The sequence below is a fragment of the Zonotrichia leucophrys genome, chromosome 14 (assembly GCF_028769735.1).
Source record: "Zonotrichia leucophrys gambelii isolate GWCS_2022_RI chromosome 14, RI_Zleu_2.0, whole genome shotgun sequence".
NCBI classification, from domain to species: domain Eukaryota; kingdom Metazoa; phylum Chordata; class Aves; order Passeriformes; family Passerellidae; genus Zonotrichia; species Zonotrichia leucophrys.
Window position 1 is genome coordinate 9,515,619 of NC_088184.1, and position 27,739 is coordinate 9,543,357.

The 27,739-nt window shown below is 41.6% G+C and overlaps 2 protein-coding genes across 2 annotated transcripts; one reads left to right on the plus strand and one right to left on the minus strand.

The window, feature by feature from the left end:
* The first annotated feature begins 499 nt into the window (after positions 1 to 499).
* Positions 500 to 14,771, plus strand: LOC135454115 (radial spoke head 10 homolog B-like). The gene is made up of 20 exons (XM_064725951.1): positions 500 to 547; positions 1,573 to 1,871; positions 2,597 to 2,672; positions 2,906 to 2,974; positions 3,181 to 3,354; positions 3,875 to 3,960; positions 4,535 to 4,655; positions 5,344 to 5,520; positions 6,190 to 6,331; positions 6,788 to 6,909; positions 7,375 to 7,561; positions 8,244 to 8,352; positions 8,437 to 8,516; positions 8,613 to 8,761; positions 9,557 to 9,664; positions 10,569 to 10,742; positions 11,927 to 11,978; positions 12,490 to 12,600; positions 13,657 to 13,852; positions 14,277 to 14,771. Exons 2-20 carry the CDS (start codon positions 1,603 to 1,605, stop codon positions 14,521 to 14,523), a joined length of 2,649 nt encoding a protein of 882 aa, XP_064582021.1. The 5' UTR covers positions 500 to 547; positions 1,573 to 1,602; the 3' UTR covers positions 14,524 to 14,771.
* CCZ1 (CCZ1 homolog, vacuolar protein trafficking and biogenesis associated) lies at positions 14,758 to 27,067 on the minus strand. Its single transcript, XM_064725952.1, has 15 exons — positions 26,858 to 27,067; positions 25,154 to 25,251; positions 24,937 to 25,030; positions 24,765 to 24,839; positions 23,695 to 23,742; positions 23,345 to 23,428; positions 21,256 to 21,431; positions 20,948 to 21,029; positions 20,734 to 20,795; positions 20,120 to 20,231; positions 19,510 to 19,543; positions 19,039 to 19,156; positions 17,372 to 17,530; positions 16,197 to 16,324; positions 14,758 to 15,096 (listed from the first exon to the last, which is right to left on the minus strand). Exons 1-15 carry the CDS (start codon positions 26,954 to 26,956, stop codon positions 15,041 to 15,043), a joined length of 1,425 nt encoding a protein of 474 aa, XP_064582022.1. The 5' UTR covers positions 26,957 to 27,067; the 3' UTR covers positions 14,758 to 15,040.
* Between the last annotated feature and the right edge of the window lie 672 nt (positions 27,068 to 27,739).

The window sequence follows — 27,739 nt, forward strand, 5'->3', positions numbered from 1 at the left end:
CCAGTTAGGTCAGTCCAAATTCTATCTCAGTAAAATCAAAACAGGCAGAAAATTATCTGTTTGAATCAGAATCCATTAAAACGGGTAGGTACGCTCTTCCAGTTCTGTAGGACCAGGATTTGACCCAAGAAATCTGTGTTTATGTATCGTGTTCCCTTCATGCTCCATTTGCCACTGATGGAGCTGTGGCCATGATGCTGCTGCTGTTCCTCCAGTCCGCGCCGCTTCTCCGAGCAACGTGACAGAGCCGTGCCCGGTACCCGGCACGGCTGTGGCCGGGAACCTTCAGCAGATTGTCCGTGTCCGTGTCCGTGTCCGTGTCCGTGTCCGTGTCCGTGTCCGTGTCCGTGTCCGTGTCCGTGTCCGTGTCCGTGTCCGTGCGGAGCCGCGGTTCCGCAGCCCCGCTCCGCCCGTGCGGGAGCCAGCGCGGCCGGGCCCGGGCCCGCGGCGGCCGCGTTGTTATGGCTACGGCAGCGCCTCGCACTGCGCCTGCGCGGGAGAGGGGCCCGGCACCGGCCCCGTCCCGGTGTCCCTCAGACAGGGCTCGGTAAGGGCTCGGTACCGGCCAGGTCCCGCTGCCCCTCAGAGCTCGGTAAGGGCTCGGCACCAGCCAGGTCCCGCTGCCCCTCAGGGAGGGCTCGGTAAGGGCTCGGTACCGGCCAGGTCCCGCTGCCCCTCAGAGCTCGGGAAGGGTTCGGCACCAGCAGGTCCGCTGCCCTCAGGAGGCTCGGTAAGGGCTCGGCAGCGGCCAGGTCCCGGTGTCCCTCAGACACAGGGCTCGGTAAGGGCTCGGCAGCGGCCAGGTCCCGGTGTCCCTCAGACAGGGCTCGGTTAGGTCCCGCTGCCCCTCAGACAGGGCTCGGTAAAGGCTCAGCCCCGGCCCGGCCCCGCCGTTCCCCGCTCGGGTGCCGGTGCCGGTTGGGGCTGTCCCTGCCCGGCCTCGCCGCTGCGGCACTCGCAGGTTGGGTTCTTGCACTAGCAAGCGGTGATACCCGGCTGTGAACATTGCAGCTGTGCAGGCAGTCCTGTAACCTTCAGGTAGCTCTCAACTGGCAAAATAACTGCAGGATGTGGTGGTTATGCTGTGCTGTGGTTCAGTCTGCAACTCATAACTTGGAAGCAAATTAAATCAATAATAGTAGTGCAGGCGTAACTTCCCAGAACTTGCTGAATGCATATGTTTGAGAAACAGCTTTCAACTTTTCAATGTAAGTAATAGCTAAAAATCGGGTAAAGATGGAGATCTCCGTGTGGCAAAAGCAGGTCTACTGATAACACTTCCATCACAGTGATTTTGATGGAAGACTTGGAGGTAATTCACAGACATTGCTCCCTGTTAACCTTGTGGCCTGCCTGCCACAAGCTGACACCACTGGCTTGAGGAATTGCTGTTACAGAGATTACTTTAATACATGCATTTATATTAATCACAGAAATACTGGCGTTTTGGGGTTTTTTGAGTTGGTTGTTGGTTTGGTTTTTTTGGTAGTTATCTGTGTTTTAGGTTATTTAACTAGTTTATAGGTTAAAAACATGTACATTAGACAGAAATAAATTTTCTTTTTTCATAAGGGAAGTACACACTGAGACAATTCAGTAGCTATGATAAAAGGCAAGAAGAAAGATGGCAAGAAGAAAGATGCTAAGAAAGATGGTAAGAAGTCAGCTGCTGAGAAGTCAGAAGAATCTCTAGGTACCCCAACTGACAGCAGCTTAGCAACTCTGGGAGATTTGCCAAGTGACTCATTGGGCGAAGAAACTCCAGCAATTCCAGAGGCACCAGATGAAGAGCCAGTGGCTGAGGAACCACCAGTGCCCCCTGTTCCCCTGTTCCACGAAGAGCCTCTCCTTGCTCAAGTGATTGTTGAAAGGTACACTTGTTACACATACAGCAGTGAAGTCAAGAACTCTCAGTTAAGTATCTCTGCTGTAGCCAGTGTCACACAAACACTGATTTGTGGCAGAGAATCAGGTTATGCAGACCTGGTAGCAGTGGCACCTTAGGAGATGTACATGTGCAATTCTGCTGCCTTCCTGTGTCCTAGAGTGCTGCTGGTGCTCTCTGCCTGCCAAAACCCTCATTCTTTGAGCTTTTTCACCTTAAGTGAAGTTTTGTTAAAGTATACAGATAACTGGTGAAGGAAAATATATCATGTAATCTTAGTTGTTGCTGCCTTTTAATGCTTAAAGCTGCTCATATCTCTTCAGAATGTCCTAAACTGAGGAAGCAGGTGAATGGCAATGTTAACAAAATGCTTTTGTATTTCAATATGATGTTTATATCTAATGTGTTATATACCAGCATGCCTGATTGTAAGGTAGAGAATACTACCAATGTGGGGTTTTTTCTTAATTGAAGGAATTATGGGTCTGAGGCAACACAACAATGATGTGGAATGTTACAAGGAAGTTTCGAAAAATTGAAAATTTTCTTGTTGTTCATTGTTCTACACAAGGTGCATCAGCTGACCTGTGTGTAGACCATGGTAAATCAAAGGTCATTTATGATCATTTATGTGATTATATGGTTGTTTATGTGATTTAGATCTATTGGCAGTGACTTGAAATCTTCATCTTTAGTTTGGTTTCTTTGTAGCTATGAAGGTGAACAAGTTAATGAATTCTATGAGGGCGAAGGATTTATATGTTTTGAGGGAGGAAATACATACAAGGTGAGTGTATAAGTTTACTAAAAATTAATGGAGTAAGTTCTTTCTCAAGAGCACTGAGAAGCATTGAAAGCTCTGTTTAGTTTCTGGCATTAAAACTCTTGATTTGAAACTAATAGTTGGAGGGGAGTTAATTCTTTTAAAATCTTACAGTCACTGTAGGTGACTGTACTTACTCTTCAGCTGGGGTAAGAGTAAATAAATCTGCAAGTGATGCTGTTCTCTTCATTTTGAAGGGTCTGTTTTCTGAAGGGCGTATGAATGGAGAAGGGACTTACACATGGGCTGATGGAGTGAAGTATGAGGTAAAGTACAATTTAAGTTATAACCCAGCACAGTTCCACGCAGTTAGATGTGCAAATTGAAGGGAAGTAGATTAGCTGCAGTAATTGGTACAGTGGAAGTGGAAAATGCAGAGCTGTGGCAGTGATTTCAGTTACAAGCCTGCCTTGGCCCAGAAGGTTGGGAAATGGAGAGTCTTAGATTTGAATGTTGTCATTTAATCTTTCAGGGAACGTTTGTTAAGAACGTGCCAACGCATTGTGGCCGTTACACCTGGAATGATGGCACTGTTTATGAAGGATCAATCCAAGATGGACTTAGGCATGGATATGGAGTTTTCAGGAGTGGTACTCGTCCCATTTTTTACGCTGGTTTTTGGTGCAATGGCAAAAGACATGGAAAGGTCAGTAAGAACTAAACAGAGCATGGGCTCCTTCAGGAGCAGCAAGTGTTACTGTGCAAAGGTTTTGCTCTGTTGCATGGTCTAATGCTGTGTAAAGATTTGTTTTTCCTAGGGAGCTTTTCTGAGGTTGTGAATACAGTTCATACTGTAGCCCTACTGTTGGAAGGAAAAGACTGAATGGGTCAGAAAACTTATCTGCCTCAGACTGAGTTCTGTAATTAAGATGCCAGGGTTAGCTCTCAAAGTATTTCCAAGAGGTTTGAAAAAATGGTAGACTTTGATGTAATGTAATTGGATTTTTCTTTTGAACATTTGGTGCTTTCTAAGGTCTCACCTAATATTAATCAAAAGAGCTTGCTTTCTTTATTTAATTCTATCCCTTCAGTTGCTTTCAGTACAGTGAGTCAAAGTGACCCTAAGTACTAGAATGTGATTACAAGTGTCATATTATTTGTATGTGGTGTTTTATTCAGGTAGATGAATATTTAGGTGTTTAAAGTGACTGTGCTCTTTGTTTCAGGGTAAAATTTATTATGATCAGGAACAGACCTCCTGGTATGCAGGTGATTGGGTGAACAATGTCAGAGAAGGATGGGGATTCAGACGGTAAATATGATAGCACTTCTTCTTACCCTCAACAGTTTTTATTTTTGTTTAAAGTGGGTACAAATGCTGCAATTTTGTAGTAGTATGTACCTTCTGCAGTTGAACAAAAAATTTACAAAGTGCTTTATGATAACAAGACAGACCTTTAGAAGTTTATTTTTATTTCTACTGACCATTCACACAAAGGAATAGCTTAAGACAAAGTCCCAAATCAGCTTTGGTAAGCCACAATTCAGCAAACACCCTTGATTGATTTGAGCAGATAAAGCTGCCTTATGAATAAATTATTTATCTGTAGAATTATACATAAATAAATATTGTTAATAGCTATGGCAAAAAATTTTTGGGAAAAAGAGCTGGTTCATACTTTGAGTGATTTCTAAATTAAAAATAGGAGGTATGAAGTGGCTACAATAAAACCTCTGTGTCCATGTCATAGTGAGTCAATTTTCAATTTAATGCTTATATTTAACCTTAATAAATTATAAATTTATTAGCAATGAGGTTTCACATAAATCTTCCAAAAGATCAGCACAGAATTTAGTATGAATTAACTTTTATTGGTTTTTTGCAGCTACAAATCTGGAAATACATATTTTGGTCAGTGGAAGCAAAATCTACGACATGGACATGGAAAAATGATATGGCTGGCAGATAACCAAGAGTATGAAGGAGAGTGGGAGTGTGGCCTGCAGGTATAACTTCTTCCCCAGAAACCCTTCTTTTGTTCAGCATCTGTCCACTACTCTATTGGAAAGCTACATAGGGAGTTTTGTGCAATATCAAAGGAGCTTTGTATGATTTTTGCCAGGTGAGTTTGCTAGTTGAGATAAAAAAACATGTTCTTTATTGTAAATTGATTCTTATGTTAGCAATATTCAAATTGTTAAAGGATTTTGATTTAGTCTTATAAAATCAAAATTTCATTCCCTAGTGGAAAATATAAACATTTTTCAATTGAAAAAAAAAGTTAAGGAATGTTTGTGACTTAGCTTGAGCTATGACTTCAGCAGTAGGTATATGTGGCATTTATTTCTGAGTCACCTGTAAAATACTAGACCACACTGTTCCCTCTTGGAAAAGTTTTATGATGGGAGACAATTTTGTGGCATTTTCAGTTCCTTCCATTTATTATTCTGTTTCAAAAAGCAGGTGGGTTACTTGCTCTGTCTTTTCACTCTGCTTAAAATTTAGGAGTCCCTGGCAGAGCTTGCTCAAGCATGTGCTGATGCAGTGCATCCTCTGGGTGCTTCTCTCATGCACCTTTGTGGGATCTCCTTCTGTCCCTGCTTTGAGGTGCTGCAGCCATCAGCTGGGGAATTCTATTTCAGAGAATTGCCAAAGTCTGGATCTGTTTTTTAAGCACACATTTTTTTTTTTCAGCATGGTTCTGGCATGCACACATGGTTTTTTAAGAGAATGGACTTGTCTAAGTATTCCCTATGGAATGAATATGCGGGGAATTTTGTGAAAGGGGAGCGCCATGGCCACGGGACATTTCTTTATTCTGATGGAACAATGTACAGTGGAGAATGGGCACATAACAAGAAGCATGGCAAGGTGAGTATTGGCAGAACTACAGACAGCAGCAGAGCAAACTGTCCTGCTCTGGCTGAGTGGATCTCTAGATTTCTGTACAGCAAACTTCATTCAGTTTGCAGCGTGGATGGAATCCCCACACAAGGGGCAGAGACTCCACTGAAAGCAGCTGGAGTCCTTCCAAGGACACAGGCTGACTCTGTGATTAGATATATTTTGGGTATACAAAGACATATATTTCACTGTGGAGATTTTCAGTTCAATAGGTGCATCTTGAGTTTTGCAGTGGTTGGTCAGAATTTCACACTTCCAGTGTGAGCTAGTGGATTTCAAGCTGTCCTTGCACAGGGAAGTTCTTGAAACCTCTCATAAAACAGACTTTTGAAAAAACTCTGAGTGGAGTGCCACATATGCATCTAAGGAGTACAAACAAGTCTTTCTGTATGGGGGAAAAATACTTTTCAAAATCAAACAGACACATAGTCAGTCCTTTATCCCAACAGTGTACCTATTTAATAGGTGACAAAATGCATTATAAAAGACAGTAGGAAAAATTATTTTGCTGTATTTTATTTCATATATTGCATTTTAGCCAAGATTCTGAAAAGGAAATTTGACTGAGAGAATTAGTGGTTTGGGGTTTTTATAAATCCTTGGTTTATATTTATATTATAATTAATCTGTCTGTAGGGCATCTTTGTCTTCAAGAGTGGTGTTTGTTTGGAAGGAGAGTTTGAGAATGATCGTCCTGTGGAAAGGCCTCCTCGTCAGGGCTCTGCTGTGAAAGCCAAGAACAGGAAAGCCACCAGCCCAAGAAAGAATTTTGGCACTAGTGAGCAGCTTAACAAAACAAATTTTACTTAGTTCACATTTTGTTGTTCCATTTTAGTACAATATGAAATTGTTTGTACGTACTCAAAGACCAGACATATTTCCTCAAAGAATTTAGATAGAAATGGGAGTCATGGCTTTTGCTCCCATGCTGTGTTTCTGTGAGTGACACGGAGGGAAGTGGCACATCCACACCACATCTTGGAATGAATGGAACTGTTGTGTGAAAGTTTCACAGCTTTTTTAATGTCTGCATTTCCTTTTGCTTAGGGGTTCATTTGACAGAATTGCTCCTCAGTTGTTCTGCTGTTGGTTGTGAAATCTCTGCTTCTTACTGTGAAGTAATCTATTGTTCCAAGTCAGTAATATAAGAAGGAATAATACACATTTTGTTTTTCTGTGTGTGTATATTGAGCTTTGTTTTAGTTTGCTCTAACTTACTTTATTTGTTTGATAGAAAGGACCGCAGTCGTTACTGCCTTGGGAAAGATTTCTGTTCTGGGATCAGATCTTGATTTGGATGTATCATCACTGCTTGCCTTCTTCCCAAGGGAAGACAGAGAGAATGAATCACAAAAAGTATAAGTCTACTGTTTGATACTTGCAGTTTTCCCCTGTATTGTTTTTCATACCATTTTATTTCTGGTTTATTTGTGTTAAAGTAACTCTTTCTATTAAACAATTATTTGAAAATCTGAAAGCCATGAAAACAGAAAAGCAAAAAGAATGAATAGACATTATTGCCTCTTCTGAGCTTCCACTAAAAAAGGCCAATTAAAAACAGGCTAACATATCTGGAAGGGCATGGAGCAATCAGCTTTAGCTACTCTGAGGTTTGTCTGCTGACAGAGGATGATTTGTTTGTATCAGTCACCAAAACCCTCTGAGTTGAAGCATTACTTTTGAGTCATGCTTTTGTGAACTCTTAGCCAGGGATATGCAAAGTTACAAGGTCAAATAATTATGTGCCCAGTTACAGAATCAATACAAACTGGTCTCTTCTTGCTTTGAGATGATGCTGAAAACATATCCTGCTTTATTTAGATAGAACTGGCTGTGTTGAGGCATATTTCAAAATTGAGAAGAGCCTACTACTTCTACAGTACCTTGGGCTGTGCTTCTTGTGACAACACTTGCAACATGACTATGCTGCAGTTTTGGAGGTTTCTGAAGGACTGCAATTTCCATCTGTGCTCCGTGACTCTCGCGGAAATAGATCGAGTGCTGAGAGGTTTGTACTCCTGGGGAGCTGTGCAGAGTTGGAGGGTGGGTTCTGCTGGCAGCTCAGCTCTGGGAGTTGTGCTCCTGAGTCAGTTCCTCTGTGCCTGTGAGTTCTCAGTGGATCAATTTACACTTCTCTGGGCACTTCTGGTCCTTAGGCGAGAAAATACAAAATTAAAATACGACATAAAAAATTGCACTGGAGATCCATCTGTTCAAAATATGTATTCACCCCTGGTCTTGCCATTACTGTTTAAGAGAGAGAGAGAATTTTGAGAGAGAAGTAGGAGAAACAAATTTATTTTTTTTCAGTGTTCTTAACTTTGGTTTGCATGTAGTATTTTTTTGTCTTCCATAGAGCCAGTTCATCAATCAAATCCCCTTAGACCTGCACTGTCCTTAGTATGTGAAGGGTTTAACTCCAACTTTGAATCCTTTTTATTGCTGTATATGCTGAGTGGATGCATTTCTAGAATGAGAATTGTCCAAGAGGCAGCTACAGGTGGATAGTTCTCCCTTGAAACTTGTTTGGAAGTGCTGCATTATCAGGTGTGAGATTTCTGGGAGTGTTGTTACACTGTGAGGAGCAGATGGAGAGGATAAGAAGGGCTGACAAATCAATATGCCTATAAGCATTTTAATATTCAGTACAGTATAAACAGTAGAAATTTGTTTTTCTAAAAATTTTTCAGGTGATCAATCACCTAAGGACATCCATGATCCAAGTGATATCGTGCTGTTCAGAACATTTGTATGCTACCTTGTTCACCTGGCATTTCATATCTATCATGAAAAGTGCAAGTAAGTTTCCTCTTTTAGTGAAATTTATTTCAGTGTAATCAGTTTGAATCTTCCCAGACAAGAGAGTTTTTGTTTCAACTGTAGAGGTGAAGTTCCTCATCTGCAGAAGTGTTTCTTAGAATTGATGTCCAGGAATGTTCTGCCCTCTGCCTGTTGTGTCCAAGGTAAGCAATGTTATTTCTTCTCTGCAGAATTCATCAATTAGTATCACATGCATTGCAGTTTTATTGTTAATGTCTTTTTTTCCCAATTCATTTTAGGTATCTTATATTCTGGTGGAGAATTCTCATCTTTTGCCATGAACTACATTGAGAAATGCTGGGAAATATATGGAGATTTTTGTAGACCATGTCCCATACCTCCATTTGACTCCACAGTGAAGCTGAGGCAATTCCTCTGGATGTTGGATGTAATAATCTCATTTTGTTCTGTTTTGTGTGATTAGATGTGCTTTCTTTGTTCAGTTTATATGACCCTTTTAAAATAGTCCCTGTGGCTTCTGCTCAGTTGAAAAGGTGGGAGTGAAGTTATTTGTGCAAACTGTCCAAGGAGCAGTAAAGGAACAGTTGTTCTTCTGTTATCTACTGTTATTTATTCACTTTTTCAGGATTTGACTTGCAATTTTTTACTCTTATCAAATCCTAGACAGATGTGTTTAAGGGAATATAAATATTTTTTCTGATCCCCACTGTGTCTCCCTCTGCCCCATCTATAAAATGTGTATATGAACATGTCCTATTGTTAGAACTCAAACACTGACAGCTATTGAAATAACACCATAAACCATTTCAATAATGTATTTTTGAAGAGCATGAGATTCTTTACTAAAATTCAGTAATTTGGGGACAGATCAAGATTACTATGAAGGTAGAGAACAATTCCCCCTGATATGCCTAAGGTTGGGGTGCTTCACTTTATAAATCTGAGCAATTTCATGAAGAAAAGATTGGATGGCAAAACTGTAATTTTTTTTGTATTTTTGTTTATGAGCTTTCTCAAGTTCTTTTGTAACACTGCTTTTGCAGTCTAGGGAAAATTCCCATTGGCTTCAATAGGACTAGAATTTCTGCTGTTAATTACAAAAGTGGAAGTATCATTTGAATAGCCACTAGAAATTTTGGCAAAGGCTTGAAAGGGAGGTAGATTAGGTCCATGTGGGGCATGCCTTAAGTGCTGTTAACATGTGATATTTATTCTTACCCAGGATTTTAACCTTCTCAGTGAACAATTAACTGCTCCAATAGTTCTGGAAATACTTGTCAAAGTTGGTGCCTCTGTACCTGACATCTATGGTGTCAACCTGGAGCTGGAGGTGTGTATGGAAAATAAAACATAGTTCATTGCTGCAGGAACAGTTCAAATTGCTTTTAAGAACTGCTGCAATGCAGTTTTTCTTAAGTACCTCATCTTAGCACAGTCTCAGCACACTTGACCACTCAGCAAGGTCCTTAGGAGTGCCATAATCCAGGCAGGGAAATGCCCTGTGCAGTGCTGGTAGTGACAGTTCTGTCCTGGGGGAGCTGCCTGGCACTGTGGGGATGCAGAGATCACAGAGGGACTGATCACTGCACTGAGGCTGCCAAGGTGGATCAGTAATTAAGATGTGAACCCACTGATCCTGAAAATCTGGTGATGCAAGAAACCTGATTAGTGCCATGTGAGGTGCTGCCACCTCAGTGACTGAAGAAGACTCTTGTGCTACCTGAGAACTGGCCTAGAACAGAGGGTTTCACCCTTAAAGAATTAACTCTTACTTAGCACCAGCCTCTAGGAAATGGCATAACTGAATTTGTTTTGAACAGATCTGATAAACTGAACACACAGTGGAAGTCTTACTAAGGAATCCATTATAAACCCACTCAAGGTTTCTAGCAGCATCCCATGCAATTCAAATAGGATGTTTTAGGTAACAGCTGTAGTTGTGAGTTACTTGTTAGAGAAATTCCTCTTAGCTCCAGATACAACAAAAATCAGTGCAGTGCTTCAGCTCAATATGACTTGTATAAAGTGTAACACATCATATCCTCTCCTGAATTTTTTAAGCTTTGTCTGTTTTCAGGTTTTTTTTCAGAAAAAGGGATGTTGGACTAGATAAATGAAACCAGGGGGACTTCACTACCACTTCTGAGTTCTTTGCTTGCTCAGGTACATAGGCCTGTTAATGAAGAGATTTTGTAAAAATTAACTAATTTACCACTGCCTTTGTTTTACTCTAGATGGTTTTTCTGGAATTTTTTGAATCTCTTCTTGAATGTGCATTGGTGTATGTTACTGAGGATATGGTCCTGAAGAAAGAAGCTGAAGATAATAAGAAAAGAAGTAGCTTTGAAATCAAGGAGGTCCCCAACGAAACCTCAGCTGTGTCTCTCACAGAACAGGCTCCACCCCAGGTAAAGCTTGGGCAGACCTGCTCAATGTTGGTGTGTGGCCACTGAGAGAGTGAAGTCAGGCCCTGAAAATCTTCTGTTTCCTGACCATGGAAACCAATTTCCCCTTTTTGCATAAACAAATTCTTGATTGGGTCTTTCTGCTTTTTCTGTTTGTTGGTACCTTAAATTTTAACATCGGTGTGGACAGTTTTAACACATTTGCACATTTTACTGAAAATACACATAGAGTACTTCTGAATGGGAACTGACAGATTGGTTGGCTGGTGAAAGATTTTTCTCTTTTGCATTAAGCTGAATGTCTAAAATTGTCCTGTAAAAATGGCATTTTTATGCCAGCTGTTGTATGCAGCAAGCCTTGCTGTTTGCCCACAGTTGAGCTGTTTTCTTTTTCTTTTTGCTAAACTTCAGAATAAGGATTTTGTAGGTTGTGAGATGCTGCCTGTGACACTGGTGCAATTTGTGTATACAGAGTAGTTGAAGGCATGAATTAGAATTGTTATTATTTGGAATTATGCACAAGATGAAAGTATTTTTATTAATTCAAGGAGTATTCACAAACATAATTTCACAGCCTCTGTGCCACTGTACACCACCACTTCCCATTCTTTAGCCAGTTGTTCCCACCCTGTGCACCCATTCCCTTGCAGCCTCACTGCAAGCAGTGACACAGTTGCACAGTGAAGTGGTCCACTTAAAATAGTAAAAAAATAAGAAAAAGAAAATCTTAATTTAAATGTTCTGAGGCTAAAATGTTTCTTGTGTTACATTTCATTAGTGCAGCAGAAGTATAATTGGTACAGACATAAACGATGACATTTCCCAGGCAGCTGAGCTCTGCACTCAGGAGCAGATGAGCAATATGTAGAGCAACATGTAAGAACAGAGAACAGCTCAAAGAACAGGAGCTGTCATTTTCTGTAGTGCTGTCTTTCCCTAGCTCTGCAATAGGATAATCCTACTGGCCTGCCTGGTATTGAAGGGAAAGTGTTACCTGGGAATATTTGAAAAGGTGGAACACTCCTGCAATAGAAATATCCTGAGATAGGCATGATTGCAGGATGCATTTGGCTGGCAGAATGCTTTGGAGATGGGAATTTGCACAACTCAAAGGGACTTGGGATTTCACTTTGGGATTTGAACACAGGCCCAGACATTCAGTAACCAAGTTTCAAACTTCTTGCCAGCCACCGAGACCTGGTGAAGACACAGAGCCTGCTCCTCAACCTTCTCTACTGGGTGAGTACTGTATAAAGTGACTACAAAACCATAAAGGGGCTTGAGGAGATTCACTTTTTCTGCAGCTTTCAAAACAATTAAACAGGAGCTGATCATGGAAACAGGTGATATATTGCAGTTACACAGGACAGTTCCATTCAGTTTGACAATTATGACAAAGTTTAAGTTTAGCTTTCCATGCCTGCTGTACACAGATGGCTGGGCAAGTTGGAATCTCTAAATTTTCTATGCTTTTTAATTAGAAGCTATCATTTTTTCATTAAAAATATTTTTTAAATCTTAATTTATCCTGTTCTGTCCCACTCATGTGGGCATGGAAACAGGAGCTTGAACTCTGCATGGTGCCTTCATTAGAAACAAACTTTTCATAATTTCAGAAGTATTTTAACCACAGGTCTGACTTTCAGGGCAGATGACAACCTGTATTTGTTTGTGCTGAAGATCAAACTTGGAATTTCATGCACAGGATTAAAGGCTGAGTAATTTTAATTTTCTTTCTTTGCAATATCAGAAACTCTTCTCGCATTTCCCGTAACTCCTGGAGAAAGCAAAGATGATGGGTCAATGCCAAACAAGGATGTAAAAGAAGAAGAAGATTCGTATCCAGAAAAGGAATTGATAGGTAAAGCAATCCTACTGTTTTAGGACTTATGCACACAAATCTCTTGTAGCTCTTGAATTGCAAAGTTTTATTTGTATAGGTAGATTTCAGCTTGTCACAAGAGGGCAGTAAATGAGCAGTAATTCTGGAGGAAGATTTTTTTAAAATTTAAAATATTTTTAAAAGTAAAATAAAACTTCGTAATTAAATAAGATATTTAAGTACTAGCTTACAAAGTTTCTCCAATTTCAAAATGCTACATTTTATTTGCAGGACATCTATAAGCTGTAATTTGTATTTACTCTGAGAATCTCAAGCTGCAAGCCTGTCTGTGGAGTGTCTTGGACAAATAAAATGTATTACTGCCATGTCCTGCTGCTTCTACTTAAAATAAGAATTATTATTAATGGTGCACCACCACTAGCTGGGATAAGATGCCTTATGTTAGGACAGGCCAACATTGAGGCAGGAGAGATGTTCAGTAAGAGCACTTTGAAATGTTGAGGGTTGTAGTTTTCTCTACCATCTTCCTTCCAGCTCATTAGCAGATCTCATCTGGGTTGGTTTTTGTGTTTGTTCAATGTTTTCTGCTGCTACAGAACTCAAATCCAAGGACAGAGGTAGACAAGGATCTTTGTGCAGTCATCAGCTCTTTGGCTGAACTCTGCTGGGTGAAATGTTACACGGCTGAGGTTTGTTCAGGGCCCATCAGCTGGGCCTGGCCTGTTCCCTGACACACAAGGGACACTGGCACACCCTCTGTCCTTTCAGCTGCTCGTGTTTGTCCATCCCTTCCCCCGTGCCCAGGAGGCACAGATACTGAACTGTCATCAGGTTACTGCAGCAGACTCTCAGCACAGGCTTAAAGGGGAGAGTTCATTGTCTTTTTGTGCCATTCCCAGGGCCAGGTCACTGAAGCCCCCCCGTTCAGTTCAGGGGTCTCACACCTTTCACCCTCTGTGCCAGGCAGAGGCCAGACCTTCCCTTTGCAGTGTCAGAGCTGGAATATTGTAGTCCAAAACACATTTGAAATAGAAGTGCCCTGCTAAATAAACATGTTTAATTTACATCTTGTAGATGAACCAAAAGAAGATAAAGATGAACAAAAGGAGCTGTGTAGTTTCTGGATGTGTCAGGTGGAAATCTTTTTCACAACTAAGTTGTTCCCTGCTTTTGAGCGTGAAATAGTGCTGAGAGATAAAATAAAAGAAAAACAACCCCAAGATGCTGAATTAGCTGAGCTGAGAAAGATCCAGGCTGAGGAGCTGAAAAGGTGTGTGTTGAATCTTGTCTGGCAGTACTGTTATCCTTTCTTTTCCACTAGCAAAATAATTGAAAATGAGAAGTGTGTTCAAGAAAGTAATATAGCTTACTGTAGCTGGAAAACAGCCTCACACAGGTTTCATTAGTAACACAGAGAATGGAACTCCTGTGCTTTCTGCTCCTGGCTGGGGTAACAAATCCAGGCTGCTTTCACGTTACAAACTTAGCTCTGGTATCTCCTGGCACTTGGTTCTTGCTCTGTGCAAAGGCAGTTAAGACATATTTGGACTTGAGGGGGTAATTAGAGACTTTCTGCTTCTCTACACTGTGGCAGTTTATGCTGCTCATCCTCTGACTAGACTGGAGTTGCTTAGCCAGTGCAAACCTTTCTCCCTTCTCTTACAGTACCTTAAATTCAAATTTTGTTCATGCAGACTTATTGCTGAAAAAGAAGAAGAAGAAGAAGCAAGAAAGCAAGAAGCAATTGCATTACAGGAGAGTGTCAGGCTCAGTGAAGAAGCCTCATCATCTTGGGAGACACTGCTCTACTGGAGAAATCTCCAGCTGAAAAAAGAGGTCTCCAAGAGAGAACCCTCACCCACAAAAAGCTCACGAGGCAGTGAGGCCAAGGCAGCACCCACAGCTACCAAGGCAACTGCTGACAGAAGGAAAAGGAAATAAATCCTCTGCTGGGAACTGCTGAAGCTTCAAGCAAGTTCTCTTCCAATAAGGGAAAAAAAAACCAAAACCAAACCAAAACAGCCCCAGAAGAGCCAGAGTTGTAGGAAGCTGTAAGGATGGCTCAGCTGTGTGCACAAGACTTGCTGCTTTCAGAGGGAGCAGCCTTTTACACCAGTTTTGGGTAAACTAGCAGCAAGTTACACAATGCAAATGAACACAGATGCTTCTAAAGTGTAACAATTATTAGTTTTATTTTTCAGCAAAATATTCACATAACATATCAGAATGGAATGGTACAGATGAGTTCAGACTGGTTTTTAATTAGTTTGGACATAAACATTTTTAAAATTTAAAAATTTTATGGTCAGAGTTTACAGATTTTAGTAGAAATTTTGATTCTTACAAAGCAAGTATTGCTTTACTATTGTCATTATTCCAGTCAATAATATGACTAATAACTTCTCATGTTGAACAAGTGCCTGACATTGACATCTTCAATAAATCAGCCCTTTGCAGATCAATCCAAGAAGAAAATATTATTAAACTGTGTTGCACAAAGTTTCTTCACTTCTTCTGTTAAAAAAAACCAAAAGAAAACCCCATCAGTCTTGTATTTTACAGAAACCTCCTCAAGAAAAACCCTGGGGATTGTCATGGAGAATATAAAACTCAAACAGAAAAACCCTAAGAGTTTCTAATGTAGAAACACACTTAATATTACTCTCTCTTCAGTAGGAGAAAGTCAAGTCTGATGCCTCCCACTGGCTGAAAGTGGTTTAAGTGTAAATGCTGGGCCTCTCATCAAACACTGCAACAGCAGCAGACTTGGCTTAACATGTAGTTAAGGGAAATATATGACAACCCCTTTTTCAGAGAAAGGAGGAATTAGGATATTCTGTTACAGTAAATCAAGTCTGCAAAACTTTTGCTTTGTGTTATTTGGTAGACTGATAAACTTCCTAGGTTTATCAGGCACTGAAACACTCACTCACTGTTTCTCTGTGGTAGGTTTGATGCTGAAATACAGTTACAGAGAGATTGCAAGTTACACAGCTCATTCCTCTTTTTAAAATGCTGCTAGGCTTTGGTCCTGCAAGGCAGGAATTCTTTCCCATTGTCTAAGGGAAGGATGTGCTAACAGGAGCACATTGCCTCCTGTTAGAATGGAGAGCCCTAGCACTGCTGCAAGATTCAAACAGATTGGCACAGAAATAGCAATGTAAAAGCTTATTGCATCTTAGTGTTAATTCTCCCTCTTAGTCCCAGTAAATCATTCTCAAAAGCACGTTAGAAACAAGACAGTGATGGATGAGGATCACTGACAGGACAGCCACGATGTGTGAGTAACTAACCCTGCATCCCTGACAAACAGATGTAAATGTATTCATCTCTCAGCTGCAATACACTTTTTAAATGATGCCTAAACTAAGCTCACAGTGCTGTTCTCTATTATTTGAAGGAGGAAGAATGATTAATAATTAAGAATGCCTGCTGAATATTTATGCTGTCCCTTCACAGCTGGTAGTAGGCAGACTAAAACCTTAGGCAAACTCAGCAGCTCCATCAAAGATCAGTCCCTCTCTAGATTCCTCATGAGATGAGCTGTATTACTTCTCTAGGGGCACACATTTTAGGAATAACTGTATTTAAAGGCAATAAGAAACAATCCTTACCATTAACTTCAATCAGATTTACATTTTTTTGATTCAAAATAACATAGAGTTCTCGCTGGTCAGACTTTTTCCCAACTACCCAGTAATCACTCATTGCCTTCACAATAATTTCCTCGTCTTCATCAACTCTGAAAGAAGTTTTAAAAAGTAAAGAAGGTGGCAGCAAGATCATCTTCAACAACTTTATGTGTAATCATTAGGACAGCTCAATGTCAGAAACGGTGGTTGTGCAGTATCAAAGAAAACACCAGTTTTTGGCCATCATTCAGTCCAGGTAGAAGGCTTCAGAAATGGCTGCTCAGGACATGCCCAAATGTGTCAATCAGTAATTTTTTCATTAACCAAACAATGCAGTGAAAACACTGAGAAAAGCACCTCTCCTCCATTCTGGCAAGGACACACTTCACAGAATGAGGATTTGCTGCACAGAGACCAAACACTGAAAGCTGGAGATGGTTGGTGATACTGAGCTTTCCCAGAACTGTTAAACCTGGACCTAAACCATGCTCAACAATTGGATATCTGCTATAAAGCTGTCACAACCCAGTTCTTCCACAATATGATGAAACACACTTTCTTCATTTAGAGAAAAATGGAAACCTTGTCCTTAAGCATAGTGGGAAAACACTTGTTGCTAACTGGAGTTAGGGGCATCCCAATCATTCAGCACTGTCATGTCCTTCTCAGCTTCTGCAGTGACAGAGGGTCTCTCCCACCTTGCAGCATGACACCCACTGACTAAAGGCTGTCTTCTTTTAGCTTCTCTCTCAGCAGGGCTGCAGTAACTGCAAGGTTTGCATTTCATCCTTTGTCTCACCCCAGAAGCCACCAGCTGTGTCAGGGCAGGTGACACAGGAGAAGGAGGTGTCCCTGTCCTTCACACTGCTTTCCCAGATTAGACAGACTCTTGTGCTTCCCATCCCATTTTCTATGACTACTCTGAAGCCTCCAATAGATGAGATACTTTCTTTGATAGAGGCCCTGGCCCTCTTTTAATTTTTTGTTTAAAAGGACACTAGAAGTTTGTATTTTTTTTTTTTTTTTAAGATGGACTACTTCTACCAAACATGAATAGCCAGCCATCAACAAAAAGACTGGAAAGGGCCACTCCTTTGCAAAGAAAAAAAATCTGCTTGACAGGAGGAGTTCCAGACTATTTAACAGTCAGGCATTACCTGGAGAAGTCACTGTTGATGTCACCGAGAATCTTCATGAGGTCAGGGTGAACAGATGCGAGTGACACACTGGGGGTTTTCCTCATGTGAATGGTGCTTTTCTCTGCCAGGTTCATGTGATTGAAATAGATAAACTTAAACTGAGGTTCCTTCTCAGCCCTAGGAAGATTTAAAAAGAAAAAGTGATTTGTGAATCCCAACATGCTCTTTAAGCACAGGCTTCCCAGAGAATGGGTAGTGAGCCAGTGCAAAGCCAACTGACACAGCCTGGACTTATCTTCACACTGAAGAGACTTGTGGGATTGAAATTCATTTTAACCCCGTTTAAAAAAAACAAGACAACCAAGCCAGCAGAACCAGCCAGTATTTCCCCTTCTGCCACTCAGGCTGCCAGCAAACACACACAGGGGAGCCTGAAGGCCTTGCCCCACTTCACAATAGTAATTAATTTGCATTTTTCTAATGAGCTGTTTTTTCCTGGCCCCATTTTGTTCCTGCTGCTCTCCCTTATGCCAGTCAAAGCTGATTTGAATGGATCCTGGGTCTTTAATTTGAGCAATAAGTCATCTTCTATTCATGTTTTTGTTATTTGTTACAACCAAGAGAACAAACTCTTTCTTGATCCAGGCAATTAGATTTCCCCCCACATCATTTTGTGGGCCAAGCAAGAGACTATTTTCAAACTCCTGCCTTGGCAGTCTTCCTCCATTTCCTCTTTTATGAAGTTAATATTAAAAACCTAGAGCTGTAATTTTTTGTAGAAGTCACAACACATTCAGACTGACCAAAAACTGCAGCAACTGGTACTTGAGGCAATGCATTATTTAGAAGGAGAAGATATTGTGATGACACTGCTCACCTTAGCAAACAACCAGATACCCCTGCTCTCTGTCACCCACATGCATTAGTGTCAAGGAACTGTATCATGTTTTCAGGACACCATGGCATTAAACTTTTAAAGAGTTAAAGCTGCCAAAGCCAGTCCCAGATGACATCTAAAAACCCCAAGTTTAATGATTTAGTAGATTGGCACAATTTCAAGCACACCCTATTCTATCCTGTGCGATTTTGCTGATTTGGGATGGTGACACTGACAGAGTTCACTCACACACCTATCTTTGGTTGAATGCTTTTATGTTGCCATATGGGATACTGCTCTTGCTTCCTAACTAATAAATCTATCAAAAAATAAATGCAATTTTATTGCAAGTCAGCTCTAGTTCTAAGTGAAGGATATTTTCTAAAGCATTAGCATCCTTTTTCTTCTGACTGTTTTTTGCCCCTCAAGTAATTACCTTAGTCCTGCAAAATAGGAAAATAAAAGACCTTTTTTCCTCACCTACTATACATGGCAACACTTCAAGAAGCAGTAATCCTGGAAGAGTCCTCAACAGTAAAGCTTCCACTGCAACCAAATAACTTACTCACTAAAATTGCCATTTCAGCCAGACAATAAACATTTGTTCCTAAATTAGTAACACCTCTTGTTACTTCAGGGAGAGCCAGATATGCAATAACATGCATTTATAAACACTTAAGATGCAGAAAAGCAGACAAGCATTGCTTTAAGTACACCATTGACGCTTTCAAAATGTGGGCTCGTTATTTAAGCGGTTCATTTAATCTAAATTTCACCAGCTAATGAGGAAAAGAAGTGTGGTACAAACCCTGATATTCTCTTGTTGATGTTGTATTGCTCACATATGTCTGATGCCAACACCGTGAGCTGAGGCCCAACAATGCTGTCCAGTTTTCTGCAGAACTCCAGTGTGGGTGGAATTGAAGCTGTCAGGCAGAGAAAGGCAGAGGTGAGATTCTCTCCCCACAGCTCAAGGTTCACTTTCTGCAGTTGTTTTCTTAAAACATCAGCGAAAGTCCAAGGACAAATTTCTCCCACAATTCAAACCTCAGAGGTGAATTTGAATATGGCTAAATGAAGCAGTATTTAGTCATTTTGTTGTGTAAAATGAGTTACTTGAACCACTGGAACAAAGATAAAAGACTGATAAAAGCACTCATGAAAAAGAGACTCAAATAACAAATTAATATGAGTATTTTTCAAGAGTAAAACAAGCTGCATGTCAAAGTATTTTACATATAAAAGTCTTGGCAAATAATTGATGCTAATAGGTACTTACCATCAATCATAAAGCAGACAGCTGCACTCATTGCCTGGAACAAAACAAAAGCAAAAAAGCCATTTACAACAGAGTCAAATAAATGACAATACTTTAGAGAGGTCACACACAGGTGAGAAGAGATTTAAAAATCTTTTTTAAAGGTAACACTTCAATAGGATAACCTTTTTGCAGTCCTGCACAACTCAGGTTAGCTATGATTTTAAAATTCAGCTATGATTTTAAAATTCAATTAACTGCTTAAGTTGTAGGGGAAAGATAAAACTTGGTAAAAATGCATTTTATACAAAGATATCTGCAAGAAATTCCCATTTAATGTAAGAACAAAATATTTTTTGTTTTATTCATTAATCCCATATAAAGCAAGGCATGAAATCACTTAAAGCACATGAAGGCTGGTATTTTGTTTGAATAAAACAAAATAATTGTTTGTTTTGTACAGGGTACAGGAGAGGGAAGAAGAAGATTCAAGCTTGTTTCTAGGAATGCCAGTTTTGTGTCTCTTATAATGCACCTCTCTATACAATTCCTAAGTATTTCACATCATTGTCACCTTCACTGCACAATGATTCCTAATTCTGAGCAGTAATTGCAGAGGAAGCTGTAATACCTTATAAACAATTAAGTGAAGCTCTTCGTAAGTGTCATCAGTGTTAACAAATATTTTGGGGAAACGGCATTTTGTTTCTGGATCATTCAGATTTAAAGGTCCAGTAAGAAACCTAGAAAATAATTCAACAGGTCAGATGTGATGAATACTTGTATTTCAGTTTCTTGAATTTAACAGGTGTTCTCCAAACTTGCAATTAGGAGTTCTCATGATTAAGGATGTCCAAACCCACAATTATGCAAAAGAATGTTGCCCACTTGCTTAAGTACAGAATTCCTCACTAACATGCAGAGTACAGAGGAAGAACAAATAGATAAATCCTAGATTAAACTGCACCTTTGTCTGGAGAGCTTGACTGAAAAGAAATTACTGGAACAATTCCCAAATTTGTCATACAGTGCATTAAGAACAATGGGAAGAAAAATAAATCTGCAGTAATGTTAATGAAGCATTTTCTCTTTCTCCAAGGGTCAAGTTTTACATTTGCAGCAACAATTGTGTGAGCCTCAGGAACGAACTGTGTGTGGAATATGTACTCAAAACACACACACTCCTCCCAAATGCTCTGCCTGGGGGGAAGAAGCAGTAGATGGTGGCAGTAAAACAGGACCTACCTTCCATAGTGTTGGAGATTTCCTGGCATTTCCGCACGTATTGGAGAATCTCTTCCTGCTAACTGAGGGGGAAGAGAACATACAGGAAAAACAGCTTAGAACAGAGAGAAGAGAGATTCCTCTTTGGTATTTTAGCCTTTAGTACCAGATAAACAGGAACAAAAGACCAAAACCACCCCATTACCTCGCCCCTCAAAACCCCCAGCCCAGCTACCTCAGGCTCCATGTGCCTTGGAAACAGAGATGTCGTGAGATATTTGTACAAAATTCTCATGTCATCTTGCTCCAGTCCACTCCTAGAACACGGTGGGGAAAAAGAAGCAAATTATGTTTGTGCTGCAGTTCAGATCACACATTTTCCATAACTAGCTCAGACCAATGCCTTTCTTACTGAATGGCAGCCTGACTCATGTTTTCTCATTTTCATCCAACTCTGTCACTAATTTAAAAGCTTCCCTATTATGGCACTTACTCATAGGACTAGAAATTGAAGAAACACAAAAGAATTACTGAAGTACCTACCAGATAAGCTGGTCATTGTAGAGAAATGCAGTGTACTTGACTATATTCAGGCTCTCTTCCATCCTGTTTATAAATGACTGGATTTTCAAGTAAGTCATTTTATCCAGTGGAAAGAAGCTGATTCCACAAAACACATCCAGCAGATCACAAGACTGTAAGTGCAGTGTCTGCAAGTACTGAGAGAACAAAGACAGCTGGCTTTTAGAATTCAGAAAACTGCCAAGGTGTAGATTTAAAGGACAAATTTGAGTCTAATCCCCAACAATCTGGACTAAAAATCAAAGAAAAATCTGCTCCTTCCAGTGCTACTTGTCTGACACACTCGTTCATGTGGGGACAGACTTGTATTTGGACTGAAGGAAGCTCAATTTAGGTTAGACATGAGAAAGTTTTGTACAATGAGGGTGCTCACACACTGGCACAGCTTGCCCAGAGAGGTGGTGACTGCCCCATCCCCAGAAACATTCACAGCCAGGTTGGACACAGCTCTGGGTAACCTGATCTGGCTGAAGATGTGTGCCCATAGCAGGGGGCTGGCCTAGATGGCCTTTAGGGGCACCTTCCAACCCACACCACTCTGTGATTCCATGTGTGAGTGCATGAATGGCATTCCAGGCATCACTTTGCTTTTATTCAATCATTATGAAAACAGCTTTCAAGGAAAGTTCAAGATCTCTTGAGAGTATAAGCAAGCAAAGCCTATCTCACTGATATTTAATTTCATGTTCAGTTGTAGAAATAGGAACAGATGCTTTCAATGTGTAATGGAATAAATAATTTCCATTACTCACTTTCTTGATGAACTGTAACCTTTAGCAAGAGATTACAAATGCACTGTCAAGTGGTCTGTGGAAGATGCTTTATCCAATGGCTCCCTCTACAGTCACTTGACATTACTGAATGCCCACAAGAAATACAGACCAACAGGGTGACACATCTCTGGCACAGCTTGTGAATCTCTCTGTTTCAGCAATAAAAATTTATTACTTTCTTTTTTGCAAAGGTCTACTTTTAATTTAGTCTGGACAGCAGCACACACCAGCTCATCATGGTACTCCTTGTGCCAGTGGTGTTTATTCTGGAGTCTACCACAAGTCTTACACAAGCAAGACCCTCCCCAAGTCAACAAGCAATGCCTGTACTTTTGTTTATGCTGTGACAACACTGTGCCATTCTACAAATCTGTTAAAAGAACAAAATTTTAAACGTTACACAGTGCCTACACTCCATGACTATCTCAGATCTCAATACCACAAAAGTACAAACTGCTGACAGCAGTCCTGTTTCCTTGCTTGCAAACAAGAAAAATGGGGGCAGGCACTTTTCAAGTGTGATGACATTTCTCATGTAGGAACTCAAAATTGTGACAGATGAGACTGCTCAGTGACTTTATGTGAAAAATAGGTTTTGCCTTTTATCCTTTCACTAAAACATCAGCTATTAAATAACATTCTGAAGACCACTTACAATGCATGCAATATTTCCTGAAGCCTTCTTAGGATTGGCTACTAATTCCACATAGTGGGTGGAGTAGGGGGGAGGAGTTAAAAAATTCATCTATTCACTATTTCACAGTATGAAGGACTTTAAGCATGCAGGTTGTGGAATCTCCACCCCTGGATGTTTCCAGGTCTCAACCACCCAAAGCACTGGGCAGGAGAGTTTAAATCCAGTGTTATCATGCTTTGAGTAGGAGGCTGAACTGGATGACCTCCCCAAATTCCTTCTAAGCTCAATGAATCTTCAACAGTCACTCAAATAGGTCTGTACAAACTGTTATCACAGTAACCAATTCAAACATTAAAGCAGAACTTTGAAAGAATGAACACAATTCCATCAGAAAAAAGATCCAACAGTTAAATTGTTCCATCAAGTCATAACCACGCTTGTGGTTCAACTCCACTGAAAGAACCCCACTCTGTCAGAAAAAGCAGGAAGTATTTGACAAAATGAGTAACCACACACTTTGTGTTGACTCTACATCTTTTCCACTGCCTGTGTTTTACAGTCACATTGCTGCCACTTTTTCCTTTTTGTGTTTTATTTCCAGTGCAGAATCACAGTATGGGCCTGAAAAATGAGGTCTTACCCGATGGAAGAATTTCTCTAGTCTCTCCTTTAGCACTTTCACACCCCCATCTTCCATGGCTCTCAGGAATGTGCCATTGAAAAGCTAAGAGTTTAAAGAGAAAATAATCAGTTAATTGGGTAATCATTTACAGAAATTTCTTTTAACTTGGTTATGAATATGGATTACAACACAACTCCCATTCCTTAACATACTCCAAATCAATCCAAATGTATCCCTTCTTTACTGAAAATCATTTAAATTTGCAGAGTCCAGGTATAAATGGCAGCAGAGGCAAGAATTTATGTGTGATTGATGTATCTCATGCTCTTGTCTTGTAAAAGGCCTTGAGCCCCCAGAGTTAACCCTACCTTGTACATGCTGTAGCACTGCTGGAGCACTGAACTGTAAACCTTGTCCTGCAGGAAAGAGAGCAGCACATCAGTAGGAGCAGAGGCAGAATGACAAGAATTTTGGCAGAGCTACACATAACATGTGTTTTCAAAGAGCCAGCAAAGACACAAATCAGAGAAATCAACCTCTGAAAAGCTAAATGGCATTGTCAGTCAGCATCTAGAAATGTCTCTGTATTTATAAAGTATGATTTCAATGAAGGCAGTCCCTTCCCCCATCACATTTAGTACCAAAAGCACCTTCAGAACTCATGCCAAGGATTCCAGTTACAAACAGTGCCCTTCCCTCAGGCCAGTGGTCAGTGAAAATGATCCTCTTTCTGATGGCTCTCTTCATCCAAATCAAAGGCTGAAGAATGTGGGACACTACAGCAGGTTTTATGGGGCTGAGATTTAATCCAGATCAAAAAAAGATCATTTTATCTGGCAAAACAGAGTCCCTAGGACTCCAATCCTTTTCTTAGGACACAGACAGGAACAAAAGTAATGCACACTGTAAAGAACAGGGGCAGGATAACCAACCAGCTTTTTAATTATTATCCCACCCTGCCAAATACCCTTCCTGTATACAATTCAACAGACATAATGATTCTGCAGCTTGGACAAGAAATCCCATCATAGTTATGAGTTTTTTTGGTTTTCCAGATTAGTAAATATTACTAGCAGTCTGAAGAAAGTAATGACATGTATACTGGCACCTAATAAAAATACAGAGATTTAAGAACTTAATTAAACAAATGGATCCTAAGAAATATTCACCTACTCCAAGCTGAAAGTCTCACAGCTGAATATTTCACCAGTGTTTATTGAAAGATCTTGAACTGTTCTCTTGATAATTCTCTATTCTGTCCTCTTTAAATTTCACTGAAAAGTACTTTGCCCTTTTTCCATTTATGAAGATAGATTTAGATACATATAAAATCCATTTAACAGCAGTTCAAGAAGAATTAAACTAAGATATTTCTGGATGGAAGTACTCTCAAAAATACAACATAATTCATTTAAAAAAAAGGAAAGATCATTATTACCAGCAATTCTTCTTCCTGATATTCATAGACTGGCTTTCCATCTTTGTGTTTCTCTATGATGGGATTCCGTACAACCTAGGAAGTGGAACAGGCTGGTATGAGACAATGCAGAATGCATTGAGAACATTGCAGGATGCTGGTTTAGGAATATGCATATCACGTGCATAAGTACCATGACCATCCAAAAGTTTTCTTCAGGTTCATGGAAAAACTGTCTATTCTTCTGTGTATGTAGGGATTTTGCAGGTTTTGTTGGGCTAAAGGTCCTGAAAAGAAAACATGTAAGTAGATATAGATATTTATACATGCTCACAAGAAGACATATAACTGAGATATTTAAAATACAGTGCTTGTGCCAAAATAATCACCCATGCAATCAGAATTCCTACCTTGTGAACTGCACTATAGCTTCACACAGCCCCACATTTCTAATTTTTTCATTCTTTTCTACTTCATTTGGATGATAGAAGAGAATTTTCTTTTCTTCCTAAAATTTGAAAAAAGAATCCAAGCAAATGCATTTTAACAAAATCAAAGAATATTGAGTTCGTGGTTTGTTTGTTTTTTTAATCCCTTAATAACATAGGCAGAATTTTATTTTGTACCAAAATGGATTTCTGTAATAATGGATAAAAGATATATTAAGCACATTTAAGCAGTCAAACATCCATGATATGTCAAAGGGCTTTGTAAATGGAAGGCTATTGATATCACAGGCCCCAGTTACTTCTGGGCCTGTTCAAAGCAAGGCGAGCTTCAAAGGCAGCTCAAAGCATGACAAGCTTCAAAGGGAGCTCAGATTGCCCCAGGCCTTGTCCAGTCATGTGTTCAATACCTCCAGAGATGGGAATCCCACAACTTTCCAGCCCTGCTCTGATGTTAGATCACTTCACCTTGAAGAATTTTTTTTTCTATCTCATCAGAATTTCCCTCCATCCATCCACCCATCCTCATTCTTTCACTTCAAGAACCAAACTCCATCATCTACTGCTTTCCTTCAGGCAGAGACTGCCCTCTGCCCCCTTTCCACATTGTCTCTCCTCCAGAATGCACAAATGCAGTTATCAAAGGCTCCTCTGGTACACACAGCCTGCACCCCCTGACTGACTCACTCAGGGCTTCTCCACTAGGCTATTTCAGTTTGCCAGTAGTTTTCCTACTCTGGGAATCCCTGGAAGAGCACAGCACCCACTGTGCTGACCAGAGGGGAAGCATTGGCTTGGCTGGACCTGCTGAGCCACCCTCCCTCCCTGCCTCCCACAGCCACAAGCGCTCACTGCTGATTCACGTAGGACCTGTTGTTCACAGACTGCCTGGTCCTGTTTTGCAGAGCTGCTCCCAACCAGTCCACCCGACCTGCCACGGTGAGCCAGATCATTCCACCCCACACGCGGGGCTGTGCTGAGCTCCAGAGGTTCCTGCCGGCCCAGTCCCCAGCTCGCTGGGGTCCCTCGGGACAGCGCCTCATCCTGCAGCGGAACAACAGCTTCCCCCGGGCCGGAGTCACCCGGAGAGTGCTGAGGGCACGCTCAGCCCCCCCAGCCTGTCACTGCTCTGTGTGTAAGTACTGCTGCGTTCAGGAACTATTAAAGCTGAACCACACGACACGCTGTCACCTAAAGCGAGAGACCAGAGCTTCCTGACTCTCCTTACCAAGGGACACTATGGTGAATAAACACTAGCAGTAACTTGACTGTAACTAAGTTAAACAGTAACCTTTCTACCATATTGTAGCTACGTCGAGAAAGATTTTTAGACAAAGTTAAAGCATCAGCAAAACAGTTGCTGACTGTCCAGCTCCCCATCTCCAACATACGCCCGGCTGCAGACAACACCTCTGGTCACTGTTTCCTTTCGGTGTGAGGCAGTGCCAGACCCCAATGGGGGCGGCAGTCGTGCCCGGCCCCGCGGGTACCCAAATGCCCGGTACGGATGCGGCGGCCGCGGGCCGGGAAAGCCGCAGCTGCCACCGCCTTTGTCCGGGGCCGCTCCGCAGGGATAGCGCCGAGCCCGCACACGCTGCGGCCGGGCCTCGGGCACGGAGGGACAGCCGCGCCTTCCCCGCATCCCCGGGCGCGACATCCCCCCGGTACCTCTCCCTCTTTGGGCCCCAGCTTGGGGTTGTAGATGAAGAAACTGAGAAGGGTCGGAGCGAGCTGCTTCTCCTGGCCGGCCGCCCCCGCCGCCGCCATCCTGAACCTGGGGCCGGCAGCCGCCAGACACCATCGGGGATCGGCCCGAGGCCGCCGCGGCACCGGCCCCGCCGCGCTTCCAGCGGCCCCGGCCCGGCCGCGGTTCCGCCTCCGCGCCCCGGAAGCGCAGCGGCGGCCGGGAAGCGCTCCCGGCCCGGGAGCCCCGCAGCGCCCCCAACGGCGGCCGCGGGAACGGCGGGAGAGGGAGCTCGTGCCGGTGTTCCCTCAGCCGGAGCCTGCCTGTGCCCGGCGTTCCCTCAGGCAGAGCCCGTGCCCGGCGTTCCCTCAGCCGGAGCCTGCCTGTGCCCGGCGTTCCCTCAGCCGGGGCCGTGCCCGGTCGGGATCGCCATTCCTGCTGGGGTCCCGCTCAGCCCCGCCCGGCAGCCGCTCACAAGCAGAGGGGGCCCGGGGTTTCGCGGTTCGCTCCCCTCTGGCTCTTTCGGAGCTGCCCGGCAGCTGCAAAATGTAGAAGTGCTTTGTTCTTAGAGGTAGAATCCGAGATTTGAAAGATGAAATCAAGTTTGAATAAATTGAAGGAATTGGCATGCAGCATCACTTAGTTCAGGTAATCCTTTTGCCATAAGTAGAGATATTATGTCTATTCTGATTATTTTTCCATTTTCTGTCTGGAGCATTTAAGATAGTGGAATTTAGCTAATAAAATAAGCTTTTCTATTACTTTTCAATTCCCGTTATAATAAAATTCAGTGTGAGCTAAACTAGAAGTAAAAATGGCTACACGGTGAGATGTATCATTTTCTTCTCCCCAGGAGTGTGAAGTTT

What these genes read in the sequence shown, in the direction of transcription:
- LOC135454115 (XM_064725951.1), top strand. Translation starts at nt 1,603, where the DNA reads ATGATAAAAGGCAAGAAGAAAGATGGCAAGAAGAAAGATGCTAAGAAA. An exon ending in AATAGATCGAGTGCTGAGAG is followed by an intron (nt 7,562 to 8,243) that starts GTTTGTACTCCT and finishes AAAATTTTTCAG; the next exon opens with GTGATCAATCACCTAAGGAC. An exon ending in AATTCCTCTGGATGTTGGAT is followed by an intron (nt 8,762 to 9,556) that starts GTAATAATCTCA and finishes ATTCTTACCCAG; the next exon opens with GATTTTAACCTTCTCAGTGA.
- CCZ1 (XM_064725952.1), bottom strand. Translation starts at nt 26,956, where the DNA reads ATGGCGGCGGCGGGGGCGGCCGGCCAGGAGAAGCAGCTCGCTCCGACC. An exon ending in TACAATGACCAGCTTATCTG is followed by an intron (nt 21,030 to 21,255) that starts GTAGGTACTTCA and finishes ACCGTGTTCTAG; the next exon opens with GAGTGGACTGGAGCAAGATG. An exon ending in TGTCTGCTTTATGATTGATG is followed by an intron (nt 19,157 to 19,509) that starts GTAAGTACCTAT and finishes TCTGCCTGACAG; the next exon opens with CTTCAATTCCACCCACACTG.